General features: G+C 46.3%; 2 protein-coding genes across 2 annotated transcripts in view; one reads left to right on the forward strand and one right to left on the reverse strand.

Moving 5' to 3' along the window:
• The window catches only part of LOC125947733 (thiol S-methyltransferase METTL7B-like), a 73,242-nt gene extending 63,042 nt beyond the window's left edge, over window positions 1-10,200 (reverse strand). The window contains exon 1 of the mRNA XM_049672991.1: window positions 9,874-10,200. Within this exon, the coding sequence (XP_049528948.1) occupies window positions 9,874-10,200 (327 nt within the window). The remainder of the gene's footprint in view (window positions 1-9,873) is intronic.
• Window positions 10,201-13,566: 3,366 nt separating this feature from the next.
• Window positions 13,567-15,294, forward strand: LOC119461743 (uncharacterized). Its single transcript, XM_049672992.1, has 6 exons — window positions 13,567-13,844; window positions 13,931-14,107; window positions 14,608-14,710; window positions 14,798-14,848; window positions 14,985-15,106; window positions 15,141-15,294. Exons 1-6 carry the CDS (start codon window positions 13,654-13,656, stop codon window positions 15,292-15,294), a joined length of 798 nt encoding a protein of 265 aa, XP_049528949.1. The 5' UTR covers window positions 13,567-13,653.
• Window positions 15,295-27,562: the final 12,268 nt, after the last annotated feature.

The raw sequence follows: 27,562 nt of genomic DNA on the forward strand, positions 1-27,562 counted from the left end.
CGCGTTGTAAATATTGGCCAACATACGGAAATCGTCATCATAATCAACACGCGGCGATTATCTCAAAGAGCTAATTGGCGTTGGCACGATAAAGGTACGTGTGCCGTTCTGGATAAATGTAATGAAGAGCAAAATTGTGATCTAATGGTCAGAGAATCGAGATGCTGTGCAGGGGGCCCGTGTTTGATTCCATCTTAGGGCACATGTTTCAATTTTTTGTAGTAATTTATTCGGCAATACGGTAGCAGAAACACCCCCCCCCCCCCCCCCACCTCAGAAGCCATGGTCAGGAATGTCTGGGCGGATTCGCAAAAAAAAAAAAGCTTCAGTTTAAAAAGTCATGATCTTGATTAGTAACTTCTGGCCGTCCTTCTGACAGGTCAGCTGAGCACACTTACGCACAGAAGCAGGGCTGAATTCATTGTGATGTGTCACTCATTGCTTGTAGTACCATGGCAGTAATGAAGCTTTATACGACAAGAACTTCTAAATTCCATTTTTTGTGCACAGCTTGTTCCCTGTTTTCTAAAAGTGACTTCAGATATTGCATAGCTGCTGAAATGCTTGGTCTGTATTCGCAAAGAGCTCTTGTTATAGTGCAGCTGTAGGAACTGAGTGAGTGAAATAAGTTTATTTTGGTCCAGAGAAGACGCAGGTGAGACCCCATGCCACCCGGCTTGTCGCACGTATATAGGGACCGCCAAGCCGAGCTTCATGGCCGGATCGCGGGCACTTTGAGTTCAGGGATGCCCAAAAGCACAGTCCACCTATCCTCGCTGAAGGCGGAGCCTATGGCTTCACACTCCCACAACACATGGTTCAATGTTGCCGTTAGTCAACAGGCATGGCCGTCCGCACTGGGATACCTTTCAGGGTGTATAGCGTGAAGAAGCGCAAGGTTAGGATACGCAGGAGCTTCTAAAAGCCGAAGGGTCACCGCCCGTGCCCTGCATAAGGTAGGGTGCGGGAGGGCGAATACCCGTCTTGACAGATAGTAATGCTTCGTGATATCATTATGCGTGAGCAATGGTTCCCCGCGGCGTAGGGGGACTGCGGAGGCGGCGCGGTCAGTCAGTCCTCGCGCGGCCTCTTGCGCGCTCTCGTTAGGGATAGAGTTAGAGCCCTCAGTAGACCCCAAGTGAGCGGGAAACCAAATGAGAGAATGCGGCGAGATAATTTTCGAGCTTTGGAGAATGCGAAGGGCCTGAGGGGAGACAATCCCGGTTTGGTAGGCCTTAGTGACCGCCTTGGAATCGCTATATATTGCCTCTCTACGACCGTCGAGCACAGCCAGCGCGATTGCAACCTGTTCGGCTACCAAGGGCTTCGAAGTGCGTACCGTATCGCGGCAAGTGATCCTGGAATTAGAGTCGACGATGGAGACGGCGAAAGCCTCTTGGACATATGCCGCGGCATCGACGAAGCTTGCCTCAATGTGGTTGCTACGGACATGTTCCATATAGCTCTACCCTGGCCCGACGTCTGCCGACGTTGTGTGCGGGGTGCATATTGCGGGGAATGGGTGCGATGTGCAGTTGAGATCTGATGTCGCTGGGAATCCGCATGGCGTCGGGGCACTGGTCGACAGGGTAGAGGCCTATCTCGTCGAGTATCGTGCGGCCCGTCGGGGTTCTGGATAGCCTGGCTAGCTGTGAATGCTCTTTCGCCTCTATTATTTCTTCTAGCGTGTTGTCCACCCCGAGGTTTAACAGGTTTTCGGTGTCAATGCTTACAGGTAAGCCGAGGGCGAGCTTGAAGACCTTTCTGATTAGGGAAATTAACTTGTTCCTCGCTGCAACATGCCAATTATGCATGGCTGCCGAGTATGAAAGGTGGCAGAGCACAAAAGCTCTTATAATGCGGAGGAGATTGTCTTCCTTGATTCCTTGGTGCCTGTTGGCGATCCTCCAGATGAGGCCGAGAGCACTCTCCGTCTTGGCGATGATCCTTCTGAGTGTGGTACCATTGGGCACCGTGAGACTCGATATACACACCCAACATTCGGAGCGAGTCCACTGTGGGCACCGGGGAACCGTCATTAGTGAAAAGCCGTATTTCGCTTTCGGACGCTGGTTTCCAATCAAGATGGCCCCCACCTCTGGGTCTTTTCTTCTAGAGAAGTAGCTCAGACTAGGATGGAGAACATCTGAACCCAGTGGGCCGGAGTAAGGGCTCGGTCGCATCGATGGCGCTCTGCATGGCATCCTCAACTTGGCTGTCGCTCCCGCCAGCGCACCAGATGGTGATGTCATCTGCGTAGATGGTATGATTGATTCCTTGAATCTTGACGAGCTCCTTGGAAAGTCCGATCATTGCGATGTTGAATAATGTTGGCGAGATGACGAGGCGTGCCGCGTGAGCCGTGGGTGATCTCTTGCGAGAGGTATCCTTCGATCTTGAGCTTGGCAGTTCTCTAAGGAATGATCGCACGAAGTCCTAGACTCTCTTCCGAAGCCCGAGGCCGGCAATATACTGGAGAATGAATTCATGCGAGATATTGTGGAAAGCCTTCTCCGGGTCTATTCTAAGGATGGCTCAGTATCTCCCGTGCTCCGGTGTCGAGAGGCCGGCTCTGAAACCAATCGTATCAGTGGGCTTGGCAGCACGCCAGCAATGGGTTACGCTCATTAGAATCCCGTTCTTTTCATGTAGTTTACCGTTCTGGCATCTTCGTTGCCGCTGAAATGTCAAGAACCTTTCGTCGTGGCAGCACAAGCTTCGAGGTTCCATGTGCAGCCTTGCCAGACAACAGCTCGACAATCAACAGAAAAGGTGCGGTGTGACGTCAACGACCAGCCTTTCAAAGAGCGTCAGTGCCCCGTGGCATCAGCGCCATCATCGCAACCCTACCTGCGCATGCTCCAAGAGGGGCCACGGTTCGTGCCACTGTCAGCGTCCCAATCAACGGATAAAATACATCCCGCAATCAGCACCCCTTTCAGTGGGCTTGGCAGCGCGCAGCAATGGGTTATTCTCATTCTAATCCCTTTCTTTTCGCGCAGGTAAAAAATCACTTCTTTTTATTCTCGCGACGTAAGCGCTATGCTGGTCTTGTAGTGCTGCCGAGCCCACGGCAATGTTGCGCGATAGTTATTGACTGCTGTAGCGTTCTTTTTTTTTGTTGCTACTTTTGGAAGGAGACGTTGAGGAAAATGCGGGTCCTACCGGCACTCGTGCTACTCCTTGCGCATCTGACGAGCACTGCGACCTAGCATTGGCTCTCAGCGAACTCAAGTCTGGACAGTCAACGCTTCTAAATAAAATGAGGTCACTAACGACTTAGATAAGTAAAAACGACCAAATCCTAGACACTATCCAGCAAAGACTTAGTAAAATAGAACACGATTGTAGTTCTTTTGTCGCTATAAAGACTCGGGTTAAAGGCCTTGAGAGACTTGCTGAGAGCCAAGCTAACCAAATCGCTGCGTTAACCTCCCGTGTAGACGAGCCGGAAGACAGGGCGCGGAGGCAAAATTTGATATTTTACGGGCTTGCTGATACAGAGGGAGAGACCTGGGCACAGTCAGAAAAAAAAGTGATAGATCACTGCGCCTCTCATCTTCAGTTAACCGTCGAAACACGAAATATTCAGCGCGCTCACCGTCTTCGCACTTTTCGTTCCGAAAGAAAACGTCCTGTGATAGTGAAATTTTCACACTTCAAAGAAAGAGAGCGTGTTCTAGTGGCAGGACGTAGAATCAAAGTACCCAGTATAAGCATTGCGGAAGGCTGCTCACCAAGCACTTGCTTTTCTCGAAAACACTTGGTCGACTTCGGGAAAGGCCAAAATTTTTAATTCAAATTACGCTATAACAAATTAATTATCGGGAACAATACATAGATATTCGACAGTAACAGTCAAAAAGTTGTCAAACTCGGATCGTAGCAATCGCCATCTGCCGTCGAACATAACCAACGAACTGTTCTGTCGTTTCTTTTCACTAGCATCAGACCTGTTTTACACAAAGGTGATGCTCTACGCAGTCTTATCGACTCGTACTCATCCAACCTCGTAATATTTACTGAAACCTGGCTAAATTCATCTATTAATGATCAAGAGCTTCATCTTATTCTCCCTGGCTTTGATTTATTTCGACATGACCATGGGAACAAACGAGGTGGCGGTGTTCTTATAGGCGCTCACTACACCCTGCAGTGCGCCCGTATAACAGTTCCCTACCCTTTAAAAATCATTTTCCTCATCTGCAAGGCCATGAGCCCACCCATTATAATCGAGGCTTGCTACCGTCCCCCAGACTGTGACCGCTCAGTTATATCATTGTTTCATGATGCATTACACAAAGTATCTTCTCTGTATCCCAATCGTGCTATTACTATCTTTGGGGATTTTACCTTCCCATCCATTACCTGGTCCGACCTAGCTTACACTTTATCAAAACAGAATGAAGAAAGTGACTTTGTAAACACGTACCTTACATTTGGCCTATCGCTACTAATCAGCTCGGCAACCAGATGCACAGCGCAATCATCTAACATTCTTCACCTTTTGCTAACTTCACAACCAAAAAATTTCTCCCCGCTTACTTACCTCGATAACATCAGCGATCACGCAGTGATTCACGGCATGTACACATACAAATCGATTCGCCTAAATTCCAGGGCAAAAGCAATAACTCTATATGATAAAGGAGATCATGACGGTATGAAGAACGAACTAGGCAGTTTTTTGCGACTCACTTTTCTCGTATTTCCACGCACGCTCCGTAGATTTAAATTGACCCCTGTTTAAAAATGAAATGCAGCGACTAATGAAAAAATATATTCCAGTAAGAAATATCCGTGAACAACCTATGTCGCCATCGTTTAACGCTGATTTAAAACGACTGAAGAACAAAAAAAGCGCCAATTCAGATCGGCTAAGTTGGCAAATACTCCGTACGCGTGGGACAAGTATCGATCTACGGCTTAACTATTCGACTCTCTTTTAGCAAGCAGTAAGCGCACCTTTTTCGGCGTCACACTTTCTTCACTAATACGCAGCAGCCCGAAGCAATTTTGGAATACCATCAATCCTCGTGATTCTTCGACAGCTACATCTCTGTTAGATCAAGTCGGTATCGCCATTGCAAAACATGAAGTTGCCGAGACTCTTAACATCACATTTCGTTCTGTCTTCACCAATGAGCCCTCCCATAGCCTTCCAGCATACCCCCTCTTTGATTATCCATGCATACCCAGTATCAATTTCGAACCCCGTGGTATCTCCAAAATTATCGACTCATTAAAACTAACCTCATCTGCAGGCACTGACGGTATCAACAGCAAAGTATTAAAAATGCTAAACCTATCGTCAGCATCATTCTAACGCAAATTTTCCAACTGCCTCTTGAATCAGGTTCTGTTCCTTTAGATTGGAAAATTGGCAAAGTTATACTTATCCCCAAAAAATGGCCCAACAAATATTTACCGTCCCATTACCCTCACCAGTGTATGTTCAATAATAATGGGGCACGTTATTCACTCCCACCTCAAATTTTAACTTCTGTCGATTCCTTTAATCCTAACCAACACGGATTCCGGCAGGGCCTTTTTGCGAAACTCAATTAGCTATCTTTATTAATGAAATCAGTTCTAGTCTAGATAATGACATCCCTGTAGATGCCATATTTCTCGATTATGAAAAAGCCTTCGATAAAATATCTCATCATCGACTCTTGCTAAAACTATCGCATCTCAACTTAGTGCTTGAATGGATAAGAGTTCCTCACCAACCGCCAACAGTTTGTTTCCGCCAATAAAGTCAACTCCATCTTGTCTGCAGTCGCCTCTGGTGTCCCACAGCGAACGGTACTCGGCCCGCTACTTTTTTAAATTTACATCGATGATCTCCCCGCGTCCATCTCTTCAAACATTCGCCTATTCGCAGATGATTGTGTCGTTTACCGTTCCATCGCAAATCCCACCGATAAACTAATGCTTCAGCGCGACCTAACAAACGTTGACAATTGGTGTCAGACATGGCTCATGGTGCTTAATGTTAAGAAAGTTTCCGTAATCTCTGTCCATAGACGACAGGAATATCAAACTTATAGGTACATGCTAAATGGCGAGGTCATTTTTTTCAGTAGATTCCCTCAAATATTTAGGACTTCGCATCACCCGCGATCTCACGTGGCCATCACACGTCATGCACATCACAAACAAAGCCAACCGCACCCTTGACTACCTACGACGCAATATCGCACTTTGCCCACCCTCCGTTAAGTTATTAGCCTATCAAACTATTGTACTAAGAATACGCATGCGCAATCTGGGACTCCCATAAACAAAACCTTTTAGCAAGACCCTCGAGTCGGTAGAAAATCGTGCAGCCAGATTCATTTTTTCGGGCTACTCATACCATACAAGTGTCACTAAGTTAAAATCAAAGCTAATCTTCCCAAACTAGATAGGCGTCACAAAACATTCAGACCTTGCCTTTATCATAAACTCTACCATACCCTCCCTGCCGACAACACCCTTATCAAACATGCACACCGTCTTTCAAGCCGTATCAGCCACTATAACGTTGTTTATCCACCATATGCTCGGACAACTGCTCATCTTCATTCCTTCTTTTAAGAAGCAGCCATTGACTGGAACAACGTTCCAGTCAGCGCCATTGTTCATGCTGATCCTGCACGTTTTAGGTCTGCCATTGAATCACTTGCCTGATTGTGTCAACTTCTTGTATTACCTGTACCATTATCTTTACCATGTTTATGTCGATGTCTTATTGTATTTATCGAGATGTCTGCCTGTCTTGTATTTTTTTGTTTTGTATATTTTTTATTTTTTATTGAGATGTCTGCCTAATTTATATGATCGCCTACCCCTCATGTAAGGCCTCCTCAACAGGGGTATTTGAGGTATTATAAATAAGTAATAAATAAAATATTGTGGGTGCATATGTCATTGGTATCGAGGTGCACCGTGAGCCGGTGGAGCAGGGCATGCTCTGCGACTTTACCTACACAAGACGTCAAGGAAATTGGTCTTAGATTGTCGATTCCTGGTGCTTTACTGGATTTGGGGATGAGTACCGTGCGTGTCGTCTTTCACTGCGCGGAGACATGTTCACTGCGACAGACTTCCTTAATCCTTTTGCTGAGGAAGTCGATCGACTTATTATCGAGATTCTTGAGAATCTTGTTAGTGACGCCATCTGGGCCAGGGACAGATTTGCTGTTCAGAGAGAAGAGGACCAGTCGGATCTCAACCGCAGTGAAATCCTGGTCCAACTCCGTCACTTCACACCCCGCGTAGTCTGGGAACTGGGTGGGGGCAGAGCTATCCGCTATTGGCAGGTACTTGTTTATGAGCCTGTCGACAATCAGCTCATCCGGGGTAGAGTCAGAAACGAGGTGGATGGCTCGCGCGAGGGATCGTCTCTGGCTGGACTTGGTGCTGCCCTCATCGAGAAGGTGTTTGAACAGACCCCAGCTCTTGCCGGATCTGAGCTGGCCCTCAACGGATTCACAGAGCTCCTCCCATTGTTGTTTACACAAGTTCTTGCAGTGCTGATCGATCTCCCTGTTAACCTCGGAAACCTTCTTGTGGAGCCTCCTGTTATGCTTCTGCCCCTTCCACCTCGTAAGAAGGGCTTGCTTGGCTTCCAGCAGGTGGGCCAACCTGTTATCGATCTTGTCAACGTCGACGTCAGTGACGACCTCCTTGGTCGCTGCCATGGCAGGATCCCTTATCTCTCTGCACCAACTTTCAAAATCTGTCTCAGCTTCCGGTGCGCGCTCCGCTCTGATCTTGCGGAAAACGTCCTAGTCGATCATCTTGAATTTCCTCGTCCTATAGCGGGCAACCGTGAAGGAGACCTCTATGACGTAGTGGTCACTTCCGAGGTCTAAACCCGTGTTTACCCACTTCACCTCAACGACGTTCTTGACAAAACAGAGGTCTGGGGTAGTGTCCCGGCATGTGGAGTTGCCTCTCCTAGTTGGGAAATCCTTATCGGTGATAAGTGTCAAGTCCGCTTCCATCGCAGTCAGCCACAGCTCGCGTTATAGTACCCCCACACACTGTGTGGGGCGTTGAAATCCCCGACGACGACAAGGGGGTGCCCACCGGCCAGGCTGACGGCCCTCTCGAGGAGAAACTCCGCTCCTGCTCTGCGGTAGCTGGGACTGGAGTACACGTTAAGGATAAAGAGGCTGTTTCTTCTGAGGACCCTTTTGGGTGGGTCCATGAGGATTTTGGTCAAGACATACTCCATACAATCACTAACTGCGCCGAGGTCGCTCGAGAGGCAATCGTACCTTTTGTTGACGAGGGTAGCAACTCGCCTACCTCTTGAATGTGATGATAATAACAGATAACCCGCGAGTTTGATGGGGGTACTAGATGCAACTTCCTGAATAGCGATGATTTGGAGTTTAGCTGCGAGGGTTCGTAAATATTGCAGCAGAAGTGGCTTCTTGTTGAGAAACCTTCCGCAGTTCCATTGCCAGATGCTAAAGTTCTCGTCGGCACTATCCATGTCTAGGCTGAGGGGAGGGTTGAGCAGGTAACGTGGCCCTGAGAATCGCGCCTTCCGTTGGTGGTGCTAGTATATTGCGTTGTGCTGCGACCTGCAAAGGAGCCGGCCTGGGTTCGCTCCTGTCATCGACCTCTTCCAAATTGCTGATGCGCTCACTGAGTGCACCTAATCCCATTTTGGGGTGCGCTATAGCTGCCTGGATCTTTTCTAAGCTAACCTGCATGCTGGCGACGCATTATTGAGTTCCGAGAGTAATTTTAGAGTCTCGTCTTCTTGTCAGTTCTCTACCGCTCGACGCTTGGGTGCGCTAGACCCGTGGGATGACTCGGACGTATCTGTGAAGCGCTGAAAACAACAATCAGGCTCCTAAACATACTTTCCATCGCAATCAATTTTACGGCGAAGGCAGGATGCCTCTGCACAACACTCACTAACTGCGTGTTTTTGCAGCTTTATCTGGCGTAGCGTATCGAAAATATATAAAGTATAGGTTTATAAAATATTTCAACGCCATTGCGCACACTAGCCGACCAACGTCGTTTCGAAAATCAGGACAAATAATGCCAGGATGTCACGCAAGAAAGCCTACATGAAGGGAGCACGCAAAGAAATACAGTTTAACCATACCGAGTAACTTAATATATATCCTTACAATTACTTTAATATGCACTATGTTTATGCGCGCGAAAAATATTGATTTCGTAATAACCACAAGAACCCGGCCATCTTAAAGTGCTGGTTCCGCAATAAAAGTGTATTCCTCCTCCTCGCCCCAAAGACGAACCATTGACAGCGATAGCGATGTACAGGCGTGAGCTTGAACTCTTGCGAGAGGTGTTCTAACTATACGCAGTTGCGACATGGCACGACACGCCATGCAAGGCATCTCCTGCTGGGCAGACCGTACTGCGAGCTCGCCGCTACCGGGAGTCGCCAAACGCTGGCGTGACGAGGGGCCGCCAGTGGCGTTGTAGGCGATGCACCTCGATGGTGCACCAGGGAAGACCGATGGGGAACGTCTCTAATTAGTGCGCAGTGAAATATTATTTACCGTTAGCTGTTCAGACCCGAGCACGTACACAACAGCTCACGATTAACGCTAAGATGCTCATAGTGCTTGGGCACAATGCTCGTGCGAGCAGCGGAAGATAGAATGCTGTCCTTACTTCACCACGGAGGCGATTGTTCTTAGCGTCCATGGTGCCTCCACTTAGATTCGTCATTTTTTCAGCTAAACGAACTACGCGTCTCGGGAAAGATAGCCCGCAAGGCGTGAGCGGCGCATGCACCCTCAACGGGACATCACGAGAACAGCGGCGGTGGCGGTGCGCATGCGCCTTGAGCCACCCTGTAATTGTCATCATAATAATAAGTAGCCATACCTTGGGGTTCTTTTGGAGCTGCCTGAGAAAGGCCGAGCCAAACTGCACATTTGGATCGACGTTGGTGTACTTGATGGTGCGGGTGATGTGCTGGAAGTTGCCACCCAGTCCGGCTCCAATCTCGAGTACTCTGATTGCATCCTTGTCTCTGAGCTGTGGGTCGTGTGACTTAAGTGACTCCAGCGGCTTCAGGGCGCAGCGCCGTGAGTTTGCGAATGTTTCGGACAAGATGGTTGTCCCCACCCAGAAAAACAAGACGAAGAAGAACTCACGTATTTTGCGAGACAGTAGTAAAAGCGGGAGGAAGATAAGTGCTAACGAGAGCATTGACAGAGTCCATAGCGACCACAACACACGCCTGAAAAAAGAGGCCATGAGTAATCGACCGATATATAGGCGGCCGAAGTCAGCGTTCGGCAGGACACCTAAACTGAGGCATTTATACGCGCAGAGCGTGAAAAGCAGGATGCCAACGGCAGGTGTATAACCTTGAGTGACGGATTAATACACCTTGCAATGTGCACTAGCGTCAGCTACTTAGTGGTCCCAGGTAAATGCGTATAGCTACAAAATGACGTGGCTTGAGGCGCGCCTGCCTTCGCATTAGTCGTAACCTGGATATTTTTCTATCAAATAACTGCCAGTTGTGCGGACGCTGCAATCAGTGCGGTCAGCAACATATTTTGTCCTCTGCAGGGCGTAGACCTTTCCAACTGATCGCCAGTTGTCCGCCGACTTTATCCTATGTTTGCCAATTTTCAAGGCAGACATTTACTCAATCTCGTAAAGGCAGCTATTAGACGGCTAATCGAATTGTTGAATTGGTTAGATTTAAATTAATTCAATTGAATGTTAAAAAGCTATCTTTTAAGAAAACTATGAAAGTCTGTGAACAAAACCTTAATCTATGTCCTCAGTCGTCATGTTGACAGATTGTCTCTCTGAGTTCTTCATTATTCGTGCCAAGTTTGCAAACGTTCCCGAAGCCTTATTTTTTATCTTCCGAAGACATTTAAACTTCATTATTTTGCCCAGCTGGGGCTGCAGAGGTTTGTCCTAAATTATTGTATTGGGTCAATCACTGCGGTACCCGGATATTTTCGTGCCGTGGTTCAGCAAATTTGGTTTCACCAATAATTTTGCCTAGTCTTTATTGTATAACTCTGAATTTCTGCATCAGAATTTCAACCAGGACTGTAGATCGTGCCCCACTTGAAAGGTTGAAGTCTCTCTTAACACAATGCCTGCTTGAGTCCCTCCACTACGGATTTGTCTACGAAGGTCAACTTCGGTTAACATTGTCAGTTCGGTTAACATAGTCTATTTCATGAACAATTACTTTTAACACATCACAGTTCTTGTGTGAAAAAGAACATACTTTTATTGCGATAGCAATTATATGGACACCCCAAGCGAATGTTTGCCATCTGCTGTAGTCGTCGCCGTGAGGTTCCGCATAAGTCCAACGGCGATAAAACCGTCGCCGCGCCGTACGCTGTGCGTGCGAGTGAAATTGTGCAAGAGTGAGCCAGCAACGGCAGCTTTATTGCGCGCACGCGAGAGAGGAAGGCGGCCGGAAGCACGCGGGCTTCGTTCGCTCGCGAGGCACGGGGAGGAGGCGACGGGCACGGTGGGCGTGGGGGGTTGGGTTCTGCTCTTGCGCCTGCTGCTGCGTGGAGCTGCCGCGTGGGCGCCGTATCTTGAAAGCGATCTGCGATGTGGCCGAAGTGTGCGCCCGCGGGCGCCTCAAATTCAAAGGGATCGGCGATGGGTACAAAGTGCATGCGCCGAGTCTGGTGGTTTCGTATGCGCTGTGCTTTGTAAGTTTAGTTCCCGTTGAAGCGAGAGCCAGCGCTAATTTTAATTTGCTCGCTGCCGCTGGCGCACTTTCTCACTCCAGCGTTTTTACAAGTTTCCGCGGTCATCGAGCGAGATGTATTCTTGTTTACCTCTGCGCGCTTGACACTGTGCTTGTTTAGTTAGTTAGTAAGCGAATATTTACAACTTTATACGGCCGATAAAACTACTCTCCTTACTTCGTATAGCTTGTCTACTAATTTGCTATTGCAATCGATGCTTCGCCTTTCGCACGAAACTACGACTTTTTTGGTAATCTCTTCGAATGCTCGGCCTGAACTTAACTCTACACTTCTGGGTGTATGGAAACTGGCTTCCTATGAGCTCGCATGGCCGAGCAGCAGCAGGGATATCGACACCAAGAAAGAGTTGAAATAGAGCGTATGCCTGGCTGCTTCTCGCGAGCCAGGATTCGAATACGGATCCACATACGGATTCACTTTGGAGCTGCAATATTCTCGAAAATATTTTGCCCAAGCTTCAACAGAATTGCGCTGATACATGAAACAATTCGGAACCGAGGTACAAATGAATACATGGAATTTAGGAAGAAATATTGCATGGAGCATTGCTGTGATCATGTTAGGCAAGTTGTTTAAGAACTAGCGTCCTTGGTTGCTCTTGGAACTTCGTTCCAGGTATGCTTCAAACAAAGACACCTACTAAATAATGAATCTAAATAAAAAAGTCGCAGTTTCGTCCGAAAGGCGAAGCATCGATTGCGAGTGCAAATTTGTCGACAGCTATGTAAAGTAAGGAGTGTAGTTTTATCGGCTGTACAAAGTTGTCAACCATCGCTTACTAACGCAGTTAACAAGCATGGTGTCACGCGCCCCCAAGCAAACATGAACACATCTCACTCGATGACCACGCAACCTCGCTGTCAAAACGGAGTGAGAAAGAGTGGCAGCCGCAGCCAGAGAATTGACCCTCCTGCGGCCTCTCACTGCCACACGAACTAAGCGGCGACAACCGAGCGCACACGAAGCTATTAACCCTCAGTGCACCTAGACTGTGTACTAATCGCAGATCGCTTTGAAGATAGAGCCCTGGCGGCTCTATCTTCAAATAGATTGCCCCTCGTCGCTCCCCTCCCTTAGGTGCTTGCGTGGACGAGATTGAGCCACCATCCTCAGCTCATCCTCGAACGCTTTCACTCGCACATACAGCATACGGTGCGCGGCGTTGACATTATCGCCACGGGACTTTGTACGGAACATCATGGCGACGCTGACGGCGGCTGCAGAAATGTGCGTGGAGTGTAGTTATAATTGCTGTCGCAGTAATAAATGTCATACTACCTATAGAGATATCCTAAGCACTAGACGTATTTGGCAATCCATTTCAACGATGTTACTCAGCACAGCACATCTGTATTCATTTCGATGCACCTTTGGGAATGCGGACTTCGGTTTCATACATTAACAAATCATATCTAAGCAGGTGATGTCGCCGATGCCGCCAACGTAAATACCCATGTTCTACAACCCAAGTCATCATAATCTAATTAACAATCTGATATGAAGTTTGACATTTCTCTTAATTACAGGCAGCACATTCCCAGGCAGCACATTACGTACATGAGGCCAACTAGGGCCGATGATGGTTTTCAGCCGGCACTGGCTGAGCCACGAAGGCCCGCCGTTGCATCCGTTATACCAGTCCTGGCAAAGCCACTGTAACAGACATCCAGCGCTGGTCCTGCCTTGCCGGTGAATGCCCGTTAATGGCTAGGCCGGGCGACGCAACTGGCTATCCCGGGCCTGCTCTGCCGTTAGAGTGCCGTCATTGGCTGTATATATCTAAACATTAGTTAACAACGTCCGTTCAAAGCTATGGGGAAGCAGCGCTGGAGTTTTCGCGACGCCTGCAGCGCCGCCCTGGCGGTCAGAACGCGCACAGTGCAGCCGCTCCCACGCGAAAATGGCTACTGGTATTGGCGATGCGGGCGCTGAACGTCGAAGGAAAACAAAAGGAGGCCGACGGTACTGTTGCGTATACAAGTGCCACAACTACGTCGGGATGAGGGAGGATATATCCTTCTACGTTTTCCCATCTAAACCCTACGAACAAGAACGGAGGCGGCGTTGGATCCAAGCAGTCAGGCGAGCGGAGTAAGTTCCTGTCTTGTCGCTCTGTCTAGCGGTATCCGGCTGGTTTCTAAATCGAATTTCGCGTGTGTGATTGTTTTATTCGATAGTGAAGACGGTCAGCCGTGGCAGCCAGGACCAAACAGCAGAATCTGCAGTCGGCATTTCGTCGGAAACAAAATGAGCAATATCATGCACCATCCGGCATATGTACCAACCATTTTCCCTTCGGAATACCACCGCCAAGCCCCTTCTGATGCCAGCGCACCAAGCGAACGATACGAAAGGTAAATAGTTTCCATTCATTGCAACAATTATGTGGGAGGGAAGCTGCCTTGTAATACGAGTTGTGTGCGCATACTGCCGGCGCACGTGCGATCAGCCGCCGATGTATTTTTAAAAATGCGCATGCGGATGGGGACTCGGCGCCGAGATTCACCCGTTAAATTTATGTAATTCGTGCTAAATGTAGCCAGGGTTGTCACGGATCAAGCAGCGGAGCACTCAAACCTTTGCTTGCTCGAATCCGCTGATGCGGTACAACTTTCTTTCCATTGGCTGCTGCGGCGAAGTAACATATCAGAATTTCTCGTGCCTAGCCAGAGAAGTATGGCATTTTTGAATTTTTACTTTTGTTCGCCCGACGTATAAATTAACTTGTTTCGTCTGCGAGTGCCTGATTAGAAATGCAGCGCTTGATTAAGCTCCGCGTGCATACTTACCGCGGACTGCGATCTCCTTGAAAAAAAAATGAGGTGGATACCCCTTGACTGTTTTGATTGTGCAGGTGGGCAGCACGGCATCGATCCAGCGCGGACTTTTCAGTGGGAGCTTGTCAGCCTACACAGCTTGACAAGGGTGAATATATGCAGCCAGAAAATGATGACAAGGTAAAAGTCCAAACACAGTTACATGAATAAGGCATTTTATTAGTACAATTTCTTCCACTTTAATGCTGCTTGTTATTTCATTCACAGGGCAAGGATGTTTGCTCCCAGAGCCATAGTCATCTTGACCCAGATAAAAATGCAAGTTTTCTTCCGCTCATTGCAAGCCCAATTATGTTGCACGACATCGGTTTGCTCACATGTTGTCTTCACTGTGTCACGACACAATGGAATGTTGTCCAGTCATATGTAAAGTGTTTTTACCTGTCTCGTGCAGGAAAAATGTGAGCCTGCTGTGAACAGCCTTAATCAGGAGCAGTCTGTTTACCAAGTTGCTCCACCAAGTGAAAGTGTGAGTTTAAAGCTCTTCAGTTCGCACATTGCTGAAGTTCAGGTGCAGCAAATTTTTTGTTTTTGTTCTTGTACTTTTTAGTACATCGCTGGTCAGCAGAGCCATGGCGTTGAAGAAACATTTCCTGAACCATTGGATCCGACAACTGGGCAACCATGCCAGACTGACCCACCGGCCATGCCTGCTGGAACTTTGCTGTCGCAGAGATGCCCGCTCATGCTTCATCGCGCTGTAGGACAGGATACAAGATCTTGCTTCTTTGGGGGCTATGACACACTTTCCCTCACACCTGGGGCAATATCAGACTTATGTGGGGTTGATGAGAAAGTGTTTTCCCTCCTGTTAAGCATGCTGCCTCAGGTGAGAGATAAAGCGAGTGATGTCAGCCTCCCAAACAAGCTTGTGATCTTCCTTGTTAAAATAAAACATGGTATGCCGTTTAGTGCCATAGCCGTATTGTTCGCAATTCACGAAACAACTGCGTCAAGAATTTTCCACAGCGTCTTGGGCACTCTGGCACATGCCACACAAAAGTGGATTTACAAGCCACATTTGCGTGTCATTCGTGAAACAATGCCAGAGTGCTTCAAGCTTAATTATCCAGAATGCACTCTCATTGTGGATTGTACAGAGCTGCGAACAGAAACTCCATCTGAAGTGAGGCAACAGCATGTTTTGTACTCATCTTACAAGAATGGCTTTACACTAAAATTTTTAGTAGCCATTGCTCCCTCTGGCCTCATTGTATACAAATCACAGTCTTTCGGAGGACGCTGCTCCGATGCTCACATAGTGCTAGACTCTGACTTCCTAGATATCATTGAAGAGGGCGATGTGATCCTCGCAGACAAGGGCTTTCCAGGCATACGAGCAGGCGTGGCAGGGAAAAGCGCAGTGCTAATCATGCCACCTTTTTCAACAGGCAATCAGCCTTTTTCTAGAGAGCAACTTAAGCAAACACATGATATTGCTCAAGTACGAGTACATGTTGAGCGTATGATACAAAGAATAAAGACACATGGAATTTTGCAACATCGCATCCCAATTAGCTTGATCCCTGCCATGAGTAAAATATTTCACATGTGTTGTGTGTTGGCGAATTTGCAGAGTCCCATCATACAACATAACGGAAAATGAAAAACTGCATCATAAATCAACAGCTCGAAAAACCTGCACGCCATTTATCATGTATTTGTGATGCAATAAGTTGCATATATCATCTAGCACTTAATCATCATCAGCCTATTTTTATGTCCACTGCAGGACGAAGGCTTCTACCTGCAATCTCCAATCTTGCGCTAGCTGATTTAACCTAATTAATTTAATTTAATAATGAGGTTTTACATGCCAAAACCACGATCTGATTATGAGGCACGCCGTAGCTGGTGACTCCGGAAATTTGGACCACTTGGGATTCTTTAACGTGCACCTAAATCTAAGTACACGGGTGTTTTCGCATTTTGCCCCCATCGAAATGCTGGCCGCCGTGGCCGGGATAGCTGATTTAAACTTGCGCTTGCTAATTTCCTAACTTCACTTAGCACTTAGTGAGCCCATAAATGTGAGCCTTCGGAATAACGCTTACCTTGTAGCATTGCTTGATGTCTTTGTGTTGTCTTTTTGTTATGCCAATGACAAACACATACAGGGTGCGCCCTTTGTGAAAGGTAATACATGAGTGCAAAACATGTTGCTGTAAACACACTTTCAAAACTAGTATTTATTATCAGCCATTAAAACGCAATATGAGAATATCAGTGAAAGCAGGGTGACTAGTCCTCATGTCAGGAGGTTTAGAAGGAGCTTATAATACACTACTCCTGAACATGTGCAATACAACCTCCCTCCCTTCGAAATTGTCATCATAGTTAAATAAAACACCTGTTCAGAAAACTTCCAGTGATTATGAGATGGTATACTGAACACATGCATTTTGCATAGAAGCTTCCTACTTTCGATGCAGACAAAAGAATGCTGAGTGCACACTCAATAGAACAATCTCGATACATAAAATCATCTGCATTGAAACATCAAAAGGGCACTATGCTGCTTACTGTGCCAGCAGCTTTATGTAATACTTGTGATAAAACCACTGAAGCCGTGGAATGCTCTCGGCAAGAAAGGCTTCATCCCTTTCAACTAAAATAATGAGGTCCTGCTTGCTGCTGTACACAAAAAAGAAACACTCTGTGGTGTTCGTTACGTACATTGCCACTTGCACTTGACAGTAGTACGGGTGCTTGCGAGCTAGTCTAAGGCAGCCGTCCTCATATACAACATAGCTAATGAAGCTCTGGCACAGGCTGGGGTCAATGATGAAATCGTCTTTCCTGGAGAAAGGGCACTTAATTTCTAGTAAAGTTATCCCCTTCCTCGTGTGGAACAGTCCATCTGGGCTTGCACAGAGCCAAGGCTGTCGTGGATGAACGACGAGGCCAACCTGCACAGATAATTATTTGTCTAAATAAGCAAATAATTTCCTTTTAGGGATCTACGCATCCATTTTAAATTAAAAATTCTGCACACAGCCACGGAGTGAGGCAGGAAAGAGAAAGTAAAATATTATTCTGGAGCACATTACCATGAATAAAAAATTCCCAGTTACGATCCGCCTATTTGCATACAAAGTCCTGCTTTATTTAATATACTGTGGTAGCTGGTTCGAGAAATTATATGGCATATGCATCTAGCACAAATGAATGCAGCGCGAATTATTGAGATGCATGCAGTCACTATTTTTTCAGGGATTATTATTTTTGAAACCTAGCTCACATGACGCTCAAAATACTGCAGGTACGATGACTGCTGCACTAGTCTAAAACAATCTAGAGCAGAAAAAATGCAATAAGCTAGGCATATCCAAAGTTTTTGTGTAATAAAAATGTGTTGCAAACAGCTAGCAGAGCATGTTCCTTTTACACTTCCTTAGAAATAGCCTTCACAGTGAATGCATCAACTAGAAATGTTTACTACCACTTTTTTAGACCGGCCACTTCTCATTTGCACTGAAAATATGCTTTTAATTTCAACAGACTACAGTACACCAGAGATGTAAATGTCAAAGTCGTGATACAATGGGATCGGAGATAGCAATTTATTAACAGTTAAGATAAATATGTAATTAAGCTTCATTGTTCTGACAACTGGTTAGTGAACTGTGCATAGGAAATTTATTTGCTTTAACCGTGTCACTAAAAGAGAAAGACATCTCACTCACACTAAAATACAAATATAAACTACGAAGTGTTACAAGCCCCATGCATTGCTATGGATTTCGTCTGCACAATTATTCTATAAATGAAGTGAGACAGCATTTGAACGCATGGTTGCCAGGAGAACACAAAGGAGGATCACTGCAAACACAATGTAACAAAAATTTGAGTCCCATTTTTGAAAAGAAACACATGAATATACCTTGTATATGGAATGTCCGAAAATGTGAATGTCTGGTTGATGAAGTACTATTACAACGAAATGATTCTCTCGTGCGTATTCTGTGACAGCAACTGCCTGCGCAATTTTCCAATCTTTTTGCACAGCAACAACTTTTAGTGCTGATAACACACAAGAAAGGAGTCACAGAATTCTTATTACCTTGGCGATAAACTAGTTATAACCGAATATGCCAACTTATTGCAAGTAAATTTTAACATTACTGATTGCAATAACTGACCTGCGTCACTGTGGTGCCGGCTTTTCTTTCGAAGACCTGCCGAGCCACTGGTTCCATTGCAATACCTGGAAATTTTGAAAACAAAGAGGCTAGCAAAACTGCTTACAAAAATGCACATCTCTAGCCCTCACATGTAGCGAGGATTACTGCAGTGTCAACACCGTCTAATTGTCTCCTGACAATATGTCACTGCTCTGCAAATGTTCACAAATTTGTAGTGTTGCCAAAATAAGTGTTGAAGTAAACAAAAACATAATGGTGTGTACTACCATATGCATGAAAGTCAAGGTTCTTTAAAAACATGCTGATTGTGAAGTCATTGCTGTAACACAAAGTGTACAACTCTTGCCTAACAGGTGTGCCAGGCTTATCACAATATGTTTGGCAACTGAGAGTGCAGTACGAAACATGGTTCCTCCAGAACAGTTGCTGAGCTCATTGCTTGCACATAGCAAAAATGGTTTCCAGCAGAACATACTGACATGGAAAGAAAGAGACGACGACACACGCTGCTAGTCAGTTGCTAGTCCAGCGTGTGTCGCCATCCCTTTCTGTCCGTGTCAGTATATTCTGTTGAAAACCATTTGTGCTATGGTTGCTCCAACTGTGATTTGCATCTGAGGGAAGCAGAAGCCGCTGGCAATGACTGCATATCTCTTGCATGAGGGTGTGCCTCATCTGAAAATTTAAGTCAGTGCCCAGAAATTAAGAATGTGCTACTTTGAAGTCTCGTTGATTCAATGCACCCTGGAGGAATACCAGATGCCCATTCGTGTTAGCACAAATGCCAAAGTAACTGCGCACACGAAGCACTTTAGGTGTTTGAACATGTGATAGTACGTAATGCAGCCATGCATTTACAAGTAAGGCGGCTTTACTGTGTTGACTGGCTTTACATCATGTTACATAGATTAGTGACACTGGCTTACTGTGAAGCGGCGCCACATGGCATTTATCCACTAGTTTCTGACCCAAATTAAAACTACACTTTCTTGTTTATTTGGGACACAAGCACGCTCGTTTCCATCAGTGTCACAAAGCATCTTCCCATTTCCACCAGAAAGACTTTCCAAGCGGTAGACAGCGCCTTTAACATGGCGTTGAGCCGAGCAAAAAAAAAAAACGAAAAGAAAGAGTAAAATGGGACACGCACGAGGTGCCATGCAAAGGAGTCCATTGAATTCTAGTCACTAGAACTTTGTGCATCTCCCTCTTCATGCTTGTGTCTAGTTTTTTCATGATACTCAACAATGAGCTAAGCTCACCTTTTTGCAATAATACGCTCACAATAACGCTGCAACTCAGAATTAACCACAAGTGGACCACACATCATTATGAAGTCTATTTCTCATCGCATAAAAGACTTTGTAATTAAATATTAAATTTCATTAAGCTGAGCAAAAGCTGCTTACCATAATCTGTGGCTGGAGAATAGAAACGTTTCGCTTTCTTTAGCTGCTCTGCCAGTGATTCAAACGACCGCTTTCTACAGAGGATTCGGTGCGCGATGGAGCTGGATATTCTTGAAGACCTCTCCTGGTGCCATCTGCATTTCAAAACGAGCATTGTACGTGAAGTGCAAAAGTTACATATGCTGTGAAATAATAAAACGAATTCATGCTTTCTGAACATGCCTGGAGCAACTCAGTTCAGAAGCAGCATGCTGTGCTTATAAAAAATAGCAGGAGGAAAATAAAAAGTGCAATGTTACAAACCGAGCACACTTTCCCTGCGTTATTGTTTCGGCAGCAATTATTTCCGCCTGGAGTTCCGTAATTTCCACCTTAGTGGAAAAAAACTGGACCTCATCGGCACTCAATGTGCACGCTTCCTTAAGTGCATACAGAGGCAGACTGTAATTCCAGTTCAAAACATCCTTCACCATACACAGGTCTGCGTTCAGTGCTGCCTTGGAAACAAGGTCTTCCAGAGTGTCCCGCACTGCCCACATAGCTTCTTCTTGCTGCTGTAGCTTCAAAGTAGACAGCATTACACAGTCGATGTCGGGGAAGTGTTTCAAAATGAAAGAAGGTGGCTGCTCATTGGGCTGCTTGCCACCAATATAAACTGGTTTATACTCTGCAAAACGTGAAGATCAGCGCTGTTAACACTGCTTCAATTTAATCTGATATTACCACAGATACACAGAAACTTTCCTCAGTTTTTATGTCTTCATGCTTCCGAATTACGAGTAACTTTATAATTACCACTGCATTTAATATGTTCATGCATAAGCACAACACCATGTCATGTTTTCCCAATTAATCCAAAGCAATCAGTAGCGTGCCAACATTCAAGGCTGTGCCGCATCAGTGCCGACAGTGCGATAGCTAGACAGCGAGTTTCCCTACCTCCAAAGAGTTCCTCAATGGATTCTTTTTTTGAAGTGTTTGGCTTGGACGCCGGCCGGCCCCACATTTGAGGCATGTCGGTTGATGACTTTGCATCGGCTATATTATTAAGTTTGAGTGCGACCGCTGCGACGTGCTTGCAGGCGCCGTCGCTGCCGGCCTTGCACGAGCAGGTGGACCCACACATCTGGCGCTGCGATGACAGCTACAGGAAAGCACACAAAAATAGGATTAAGTAAACGTACACTAGCCGTTGTTGGAACTAGAAACGTGTAGTACCGACGCTATTCTATTCATGCACCAACGTCAACTCGGCATTCGTAGCGTATTTAACCAGGCCACATATCAAATTCAACCGACTGCAGCGTCGCGCTTAATTTACCTCACTATTCATCAAATGCACCGCAAAGACGCACGAGACAAACACTCATCAGTATCCGACCTCGTAGATATTGCTACGCGAAATGCAACAGGTGCTGGCTTACCTGAATCGAAACATCGTAACTGGCTTGGTGCACTTGAGAGTGACATTTCGCTGTAACTTGGGAGTCGCTGTCACGGCACGGCACAGTCTCTTCGACACCGTAGACGTAGTCCGCTTTGAAGAGCTTTTCTCCATTTTCAAGGGCTTTTCTGGGAAAGTAGTCTTCAGGCCAAGAAATATTTCCGAAACCATAGCGCAGCACGACCGGCGCCATGGCTGCTAGAGTTGTGCGGCAACCAGCTACCACGCATGCATGGGAACGGCACACGGCGCAACCGCTAAAGAAAGGCGCGTGCTCGCCGCGACACACTGTGAAAAAGATATAAAGCTTAAAAAGCTTCTTTCGTAATTTCTTCACTTGATGGCGCTGGCTTCTTTACAAAACCTGGTCACTTGAAACGGCGCGAAACGGAAACATACGAACACGGCCGCGGTCGTGTCGTCTGGTCGAGCGGCTAGAATATGCCACGTTTCGTCCCCAGGGTGCGTGCAACGCACTCTTTTCGACGCGCCGCCTATCCAGCGCTGTTTCCCCATGGACAGCTAGACGTTGCAGAATCAATGCTCATTTTCATGTTCATTATTTGAGTTACATTAGTGCATCATGCTTTCTTTTGTTAAGCATAAACCACATGAACAACCTCAACAAATACATAGATAAAACGTGCACAATGAAGCTAACTTCACAAAGAAGCTGAACACAATATGTTTTGCACTGCAAAAGCCAGCTCAACTCAAAATTAGCAGTACACAAAACGAGTGCACAATTATTAGGCTTGCAGAACTCGGGTTTTTCATAAGCAGGAAAGAGCCGCATGCACATACACACAAAAAATACAGGTAATGCAAAACACCAGTAATAAAAACAACAAAGCATGAAAAAACCCTGCTTGACTTCTGTATTAAATGTACTGCTCTTCTGCACCAACGAGAGCGGTGCATTTAAAATTGCAACACCAAAACAAAATAGGTAAACAATGAAAAAAAGAAACCACTTTGCTACCATAGCAGAACGGACACCTTAATATTAAATATATTTTCTGCATAACACTTTCTTAATACATATTTAGATAAGGATGCTTTAGAAATAACTAGAATACAAAAGCATATGCCATTCAACACAACATAAAGTATAATAAAAAGTCCAGTCTTTCATTATTGCTTCAGCGATGGGGCTGATAACACAAGGGGATGCTTTTAAAGGCACCGAAGAAGACAAGCTGCAAAAAAAGAAAGGAGCAAATTAAAAAATACCTAGCAGAATCACAGTCTAATTATCTGCTAATCATTTCTTTCAAGAAGTTGTATAATTAATAATTATACTGCTTGTAATAAAAAACACCAAGGGCAATCACTCAACTTCTGCAGCACGCAACACAATAAAATGCCAATTATATCAAAATATGAAACGCTACTAGTGGAAGAATTAAAATGTCAAGAATTACGAATGCACAAAGATACACTAAACAATACCATTTATGCTCAGAAACAGACTCAGCAAACTGAATTTTTAATGAACATTAAACACACAATTACTACAGAGGAGTGCTTACAGGCTAAGATTATGAAAAGGCTGAAACAGAATAATAACAAAAGAACTTCAAGAAATAAGCGAATGTGCTAGAATCTAGAGGGAACACATAACACGAGCTAACAGAATAAAGATAAAAGCATAGTGTACTATAAAAAGGCAAAAGCTTGCACTAAGCCGCACAAATCTGAAGACACAGCGAAGGTGGCCGATTGATTGCGTCTATTGGTTGTAGCTAGGTTGAACTTGGCTATGTTGAGGTTTACACTTGGTTTTAGCTACGCCTATGCTCGTGTAGCTAGGCTAAACTTGGTAGTAGCTTGGTTCGGCCTTGGCTGCACCTGAGAGCTTGGTTATGCTAGGAGCTCTGCAAGCGTGGGTGTATAGCGCAGTGGGTATGATGCTCGCTTTCGGACCGTGAGTACCCGGGTTTGAATCCTGTCGTGCCAAGAACGTTTATTTATTTCTCTCGGGTGGCGAGCGCTGACGCGCTGGGATGACGTCACGGCACATGCGCAGTAGCACGCAGCTGGCGGGAGCTCGACGGAGCCATGTCTGTGTGGCATCGCCTGGTTGCCATGGCTACGGCGTGGTAGTTTCTTGATACGAACCACAAATAATGGATTGCTTAAATAGCTTCCCTGTTAAAAACCACTAGTGAAGGAATCAGCCGGAAAGATGCAGGAAAATTTACCGAATAAACCCGCTAACAAAAAGTAATGCCACATGATCCAAAGATGGCAGACGATGCGGGCTAGAGCATATCGTCCTCCGTCCACCAGTGACACACACCTAGAGAGAGAAAGAAGGCAACAAAATGTTATCAACAATGAACACTAAGCATAGTTATCAGCCCCACAAATATTGCTATGTATTGACCTTTTCGCGGCGTTCTCGTGGGCGCTGCCATGTTTGATCACGTGGTGACGCATCCATTGCTTGGCTCAGCTGCCTCCGTGTTTACAATGGATATGGATGACGCACGGTGCGGCTCAGGAAACCTCTGTTTCGGGAGATAGCGTAGCCGCTGACTGGGTGGTCGACACAAAACTTTGGCCACAGCTTCAGAGGTGTCATGAGTAAGAGGCCAGCGGCGAAAAAAAAAGAAGAAAAGGACGATGAGAACGGAGCGTTCCAAACGGCACGAGACCGCGAGGCGCGTGAACCGAGCTGTGATCGAGGGAGAAACAGCACAGTTCGAGCATTATCAACGTGGCTCTGGGCCAGGAAGGTTGCATCATCAGCTATGCTCTGGCGACGGGAGACTTGGAGGTTCGGCCGAGTCCGTGACGCGGGCAGTCCGAGGTGCAGCCGTCGACCTCGGAGACGTTCGAGCGAGGCTCCTTGGACCAGCTGCAGCATCACACGGCATGGCCGGGCACTCCAGATAGGATCCCTCATCACCGGCAGACCAGCGCGTTTGATGATCTCCGGAACGCCACGTCGGCACTCGGGAAAGGAGCTGGATGGAAGCGGCGGCCGAGCACGTCGCTAGGCCTAACCCATCGAACCTCCCTGCCACGTCAGCAACAGTGACCGGGTTAAACAGGCTTCGGAGACGAACGAGTGGACGGACCGACTTCAATGCAGCAACGATTATGCGACAGTCGGCAAGAACAACGACATTGAAGAAGATTTAACAAGTTTCCGGCCGGGAAAATATGTTCATCGACGAACTCTGTAAGAACGATTCTTTCGTGTATGGTCGCAGTGGATAGGGTTGCCAGACTTTCGTGTAGGAAACACCCAGAACTAACGGCGGCGGAAGTTAGGGCATGTTTATTGCTTTATTAGGTTGTACATTTGTTAACATTTATATGTTCAGTGTGTTTCAGTTGAATGCGTGCTAGTACGACTGTGTTTTTAGTTTGAGGTTTTTGGTTTTGAGTGCTATTAAAATTTGCTTGCTGTGTTGCCATCCGTCTGCCAACCTCATCTCTATTAACACCCGCACGCCCCCGAGATTAGTGACAACAAAACAAACGTCACAAGAGGACATGTAAAAGCGCTTTCGAAGCTGATTAAGCTTTGCCCAAACGTCGCGAGCAACGTATATGGTGCATGTACTAAGAACGAGGCCAAATATATATGCCAAGCTTTCCGCTTAGGAATTGAATGAGGATCAGTGTGTCTTGCTCTTCGTTCTTTATTTGTCAAATACTTAGAAGCAGCGGCTTGTCACGTTTGTGACTCGGTAAAGTTCGTCGGTGCGGTCACTATCAGTTTATTTTCTGCCTAATCGCTCGCGAGTTTGCTCAGTTGCAATAGATTTGTTTTATTGCGATAGCAATTATATGGACACTTCAACCGGATTTCTGCCGTCGGCGTCGCCGTCGTCGTCGCCGTCGTCATCGCCGTCGCCGTCGCCGTCAGGTTCCCTATAGATAAAATCTTCACCGCGCGCCGTATGCCCGAGCGGAAGCGTGCGGGGACGCGCGCTATCACGGAGAGCGAACGCGCTCATCTCCCACGCGCAAGCAAGGAAGCAGGAAGCCAGCGCCGGAGGGAGCGGGGGGGGGGGGGGGGGGGGGGGACTCTGCCAACAACTGCGCTCGTCGCTCGTCCGCACCGTCTCTTATCTCCACACGGCTCTGACCTTTATGCGCCGTGCATTCGCCGCTCAGTTTCCGTTGAAGCGATAGACCGCACGTACCTTCGCCCGCGGCGGCGTATGCTTGCTGCCAGCGTTTTGACAGTCGTTGTCTGCAGTCATTCAGTGTGATCTATTCGTGTTTGTTTGTGCGCGCTCACACCACGCTTGTTCATTCAGTTAGTAATAGTCGGGCCACATTTTCCAACGCACGCTACACATGCAATGCTCCCCGGATCGGCAGTGCAGCGCTACAGGTGTGTCCCTTCGCACGCGCTGCCCACGGGAAGCGCTTCTCATCAACACCACCGTTTCACACGCGCCTTCTCGTGGTCATCGAGTCTCTCTTCATGTCGGTCTACTTACGGCGCAGCACACCTGCTTACTTAATCAGCTCATGTTTACTACAATTCACATTGTTACCAAAGCCGCTCACCTTACTTCGTATGACATTGCTGTGTTGCTATCACATTCATTGCTTCGTCCTTAGGGCGAAACTGTGACATTTTTTTGCTGCACACAAGGCTCGGAACAAAGCGGTTCTGTTCCTTGTAATAGCTTGTAGCAAATATATAGTAACTAGTAGTATGACTAGTAACTCCCTTACTCCTGTGAACCATCACGAAGCATTCATCCTCGACTATTCGTGTGCTGTCAGTGTAGTCGCTGTAATCCTTGGCGCATTGATTCAAGTGTGCACCCATTCACATATGTTTAATAAACTGGCGATAGTATGTGCATAAGTTTACGGGTGCGAGTTAGGGTAGATTTGTGTAGATAACATGTGCGAAACTTACTATGCCAGGAAGCGACGCTACTCCCTATGTCATTGTTTAACGAGCGGTACTCACTCTTGCCGACGTTCTGGGTTGAAGTATTTGGAGATTAGCAATACAACGCTGACATTATTTTTTTTGAAAAGTGATTTTTTTTAACCGCGAGGAAAGTCATACCTTGAGAAGGGCCGGCAACATAGGCTGCCCGTATGTAGCAACGGCCCGTGAACTTGGACACACATATTCATTCCATTCCTTAATATGCCAGTCACTATTTTTGCAGTCAACTACTGCAGATGTCTTCAATCCACCGCTCCGCATTTTGCAGCATGAATGAAGCACAGTGCGTGAGCGAAAACCCCGCTGCATTTCGGACAGCTGATCGCAAGGAAACGGCAGAAGCGGTAATGGTTTCGCATTCGTGCGCTTTCGCTGAGGCAACGTAAGACGCGTCACCGAAAGCGCCATCTCGTTTCTCGAGAAGAAACTGCGCTGCGAAAAGGGTCAATACAAAATGTAGTTTTCAATTGCATTTGAATTTTCAGCAAACTACATTATTAAACTAGTTTGGGGTTTAATGGTGGTTATTTGTTTCCTGAGCTAGTTACTGTATATTGCACAGCAAAGTAAAATTTCTGATATTGCACCTGTTGCAGATTGATTCTCTGAAACTGGGGTTCTACTGCACATGGCAGACACCTGTGCCTCAAATCTAGAACACCTCCCACATTAGAACATGCATAACGATAAGCTGGTAATAAAAGGAAGTCACAGTTTAAACTTTCTGAGATGTAACTCCACCCTGGCTAAGCTTAAAGAAACTTAATATATGTCTAGCGTTTGCAGCAATTTTTAAGAGCAGAATGATACGTCCAGTGGGGTAGCCAGAAATATTTTTCGAGATGAAGGTCTTCCACTGGCCACTACCACTCCTTCAACCTCTTTCTGTCTTCTTTCTATATATATATATATATATATATATATATATATATATATATATATATATATATATATATATATACAGGGTTTCCCAACTATCATGCAAGATTTAAAAATATGGAAATGCCACTTAGCTGGACAGAACCAAGGCCGCTTGGA

This window comes from Dermacentor silvarum, chromosome 8 (assembly GCF_013339745.2).
Source record: "Dermacentor silvarum isolate Dsil-2018 chromosome 8, BIME_Dsil_1.4, whole genome shotgun sequence".
NCBI lineage: Eukaryota > Metazoa > Arthropoda > Arachnida > Ixodida > Ixodidae > Dermacentor > Dermacentor silvarum.

What these genes read in the sequence shown, in the direction of transcription:
- LOC119461743 (XM_049672992.1), top strand. Translation starts at nt 13,654, where the DNA reads ATGGCTACTGGTATTGGCGATGCGGGCGCTGAACGTCGAAGGAAAACA. An exon ending in AGCCAGAAAATGATGACAAG is followed by an intron (nt 14,711 to 14,797) that starts GTAAAAGTCCAA and finishes TTTCATTCACAG; the next exon opens with GGCAAGGATGTTTGCTCCCA. An exon ending in ATCTTGACCCAGATAAAAAT is followed by an intron (nt 14,849 to 14,984) that starts GCAAGTTTTCTT and finishes TGTCTCGTGCAG; the next exon opens with GAAAAATGTGAGCCTGCTGT.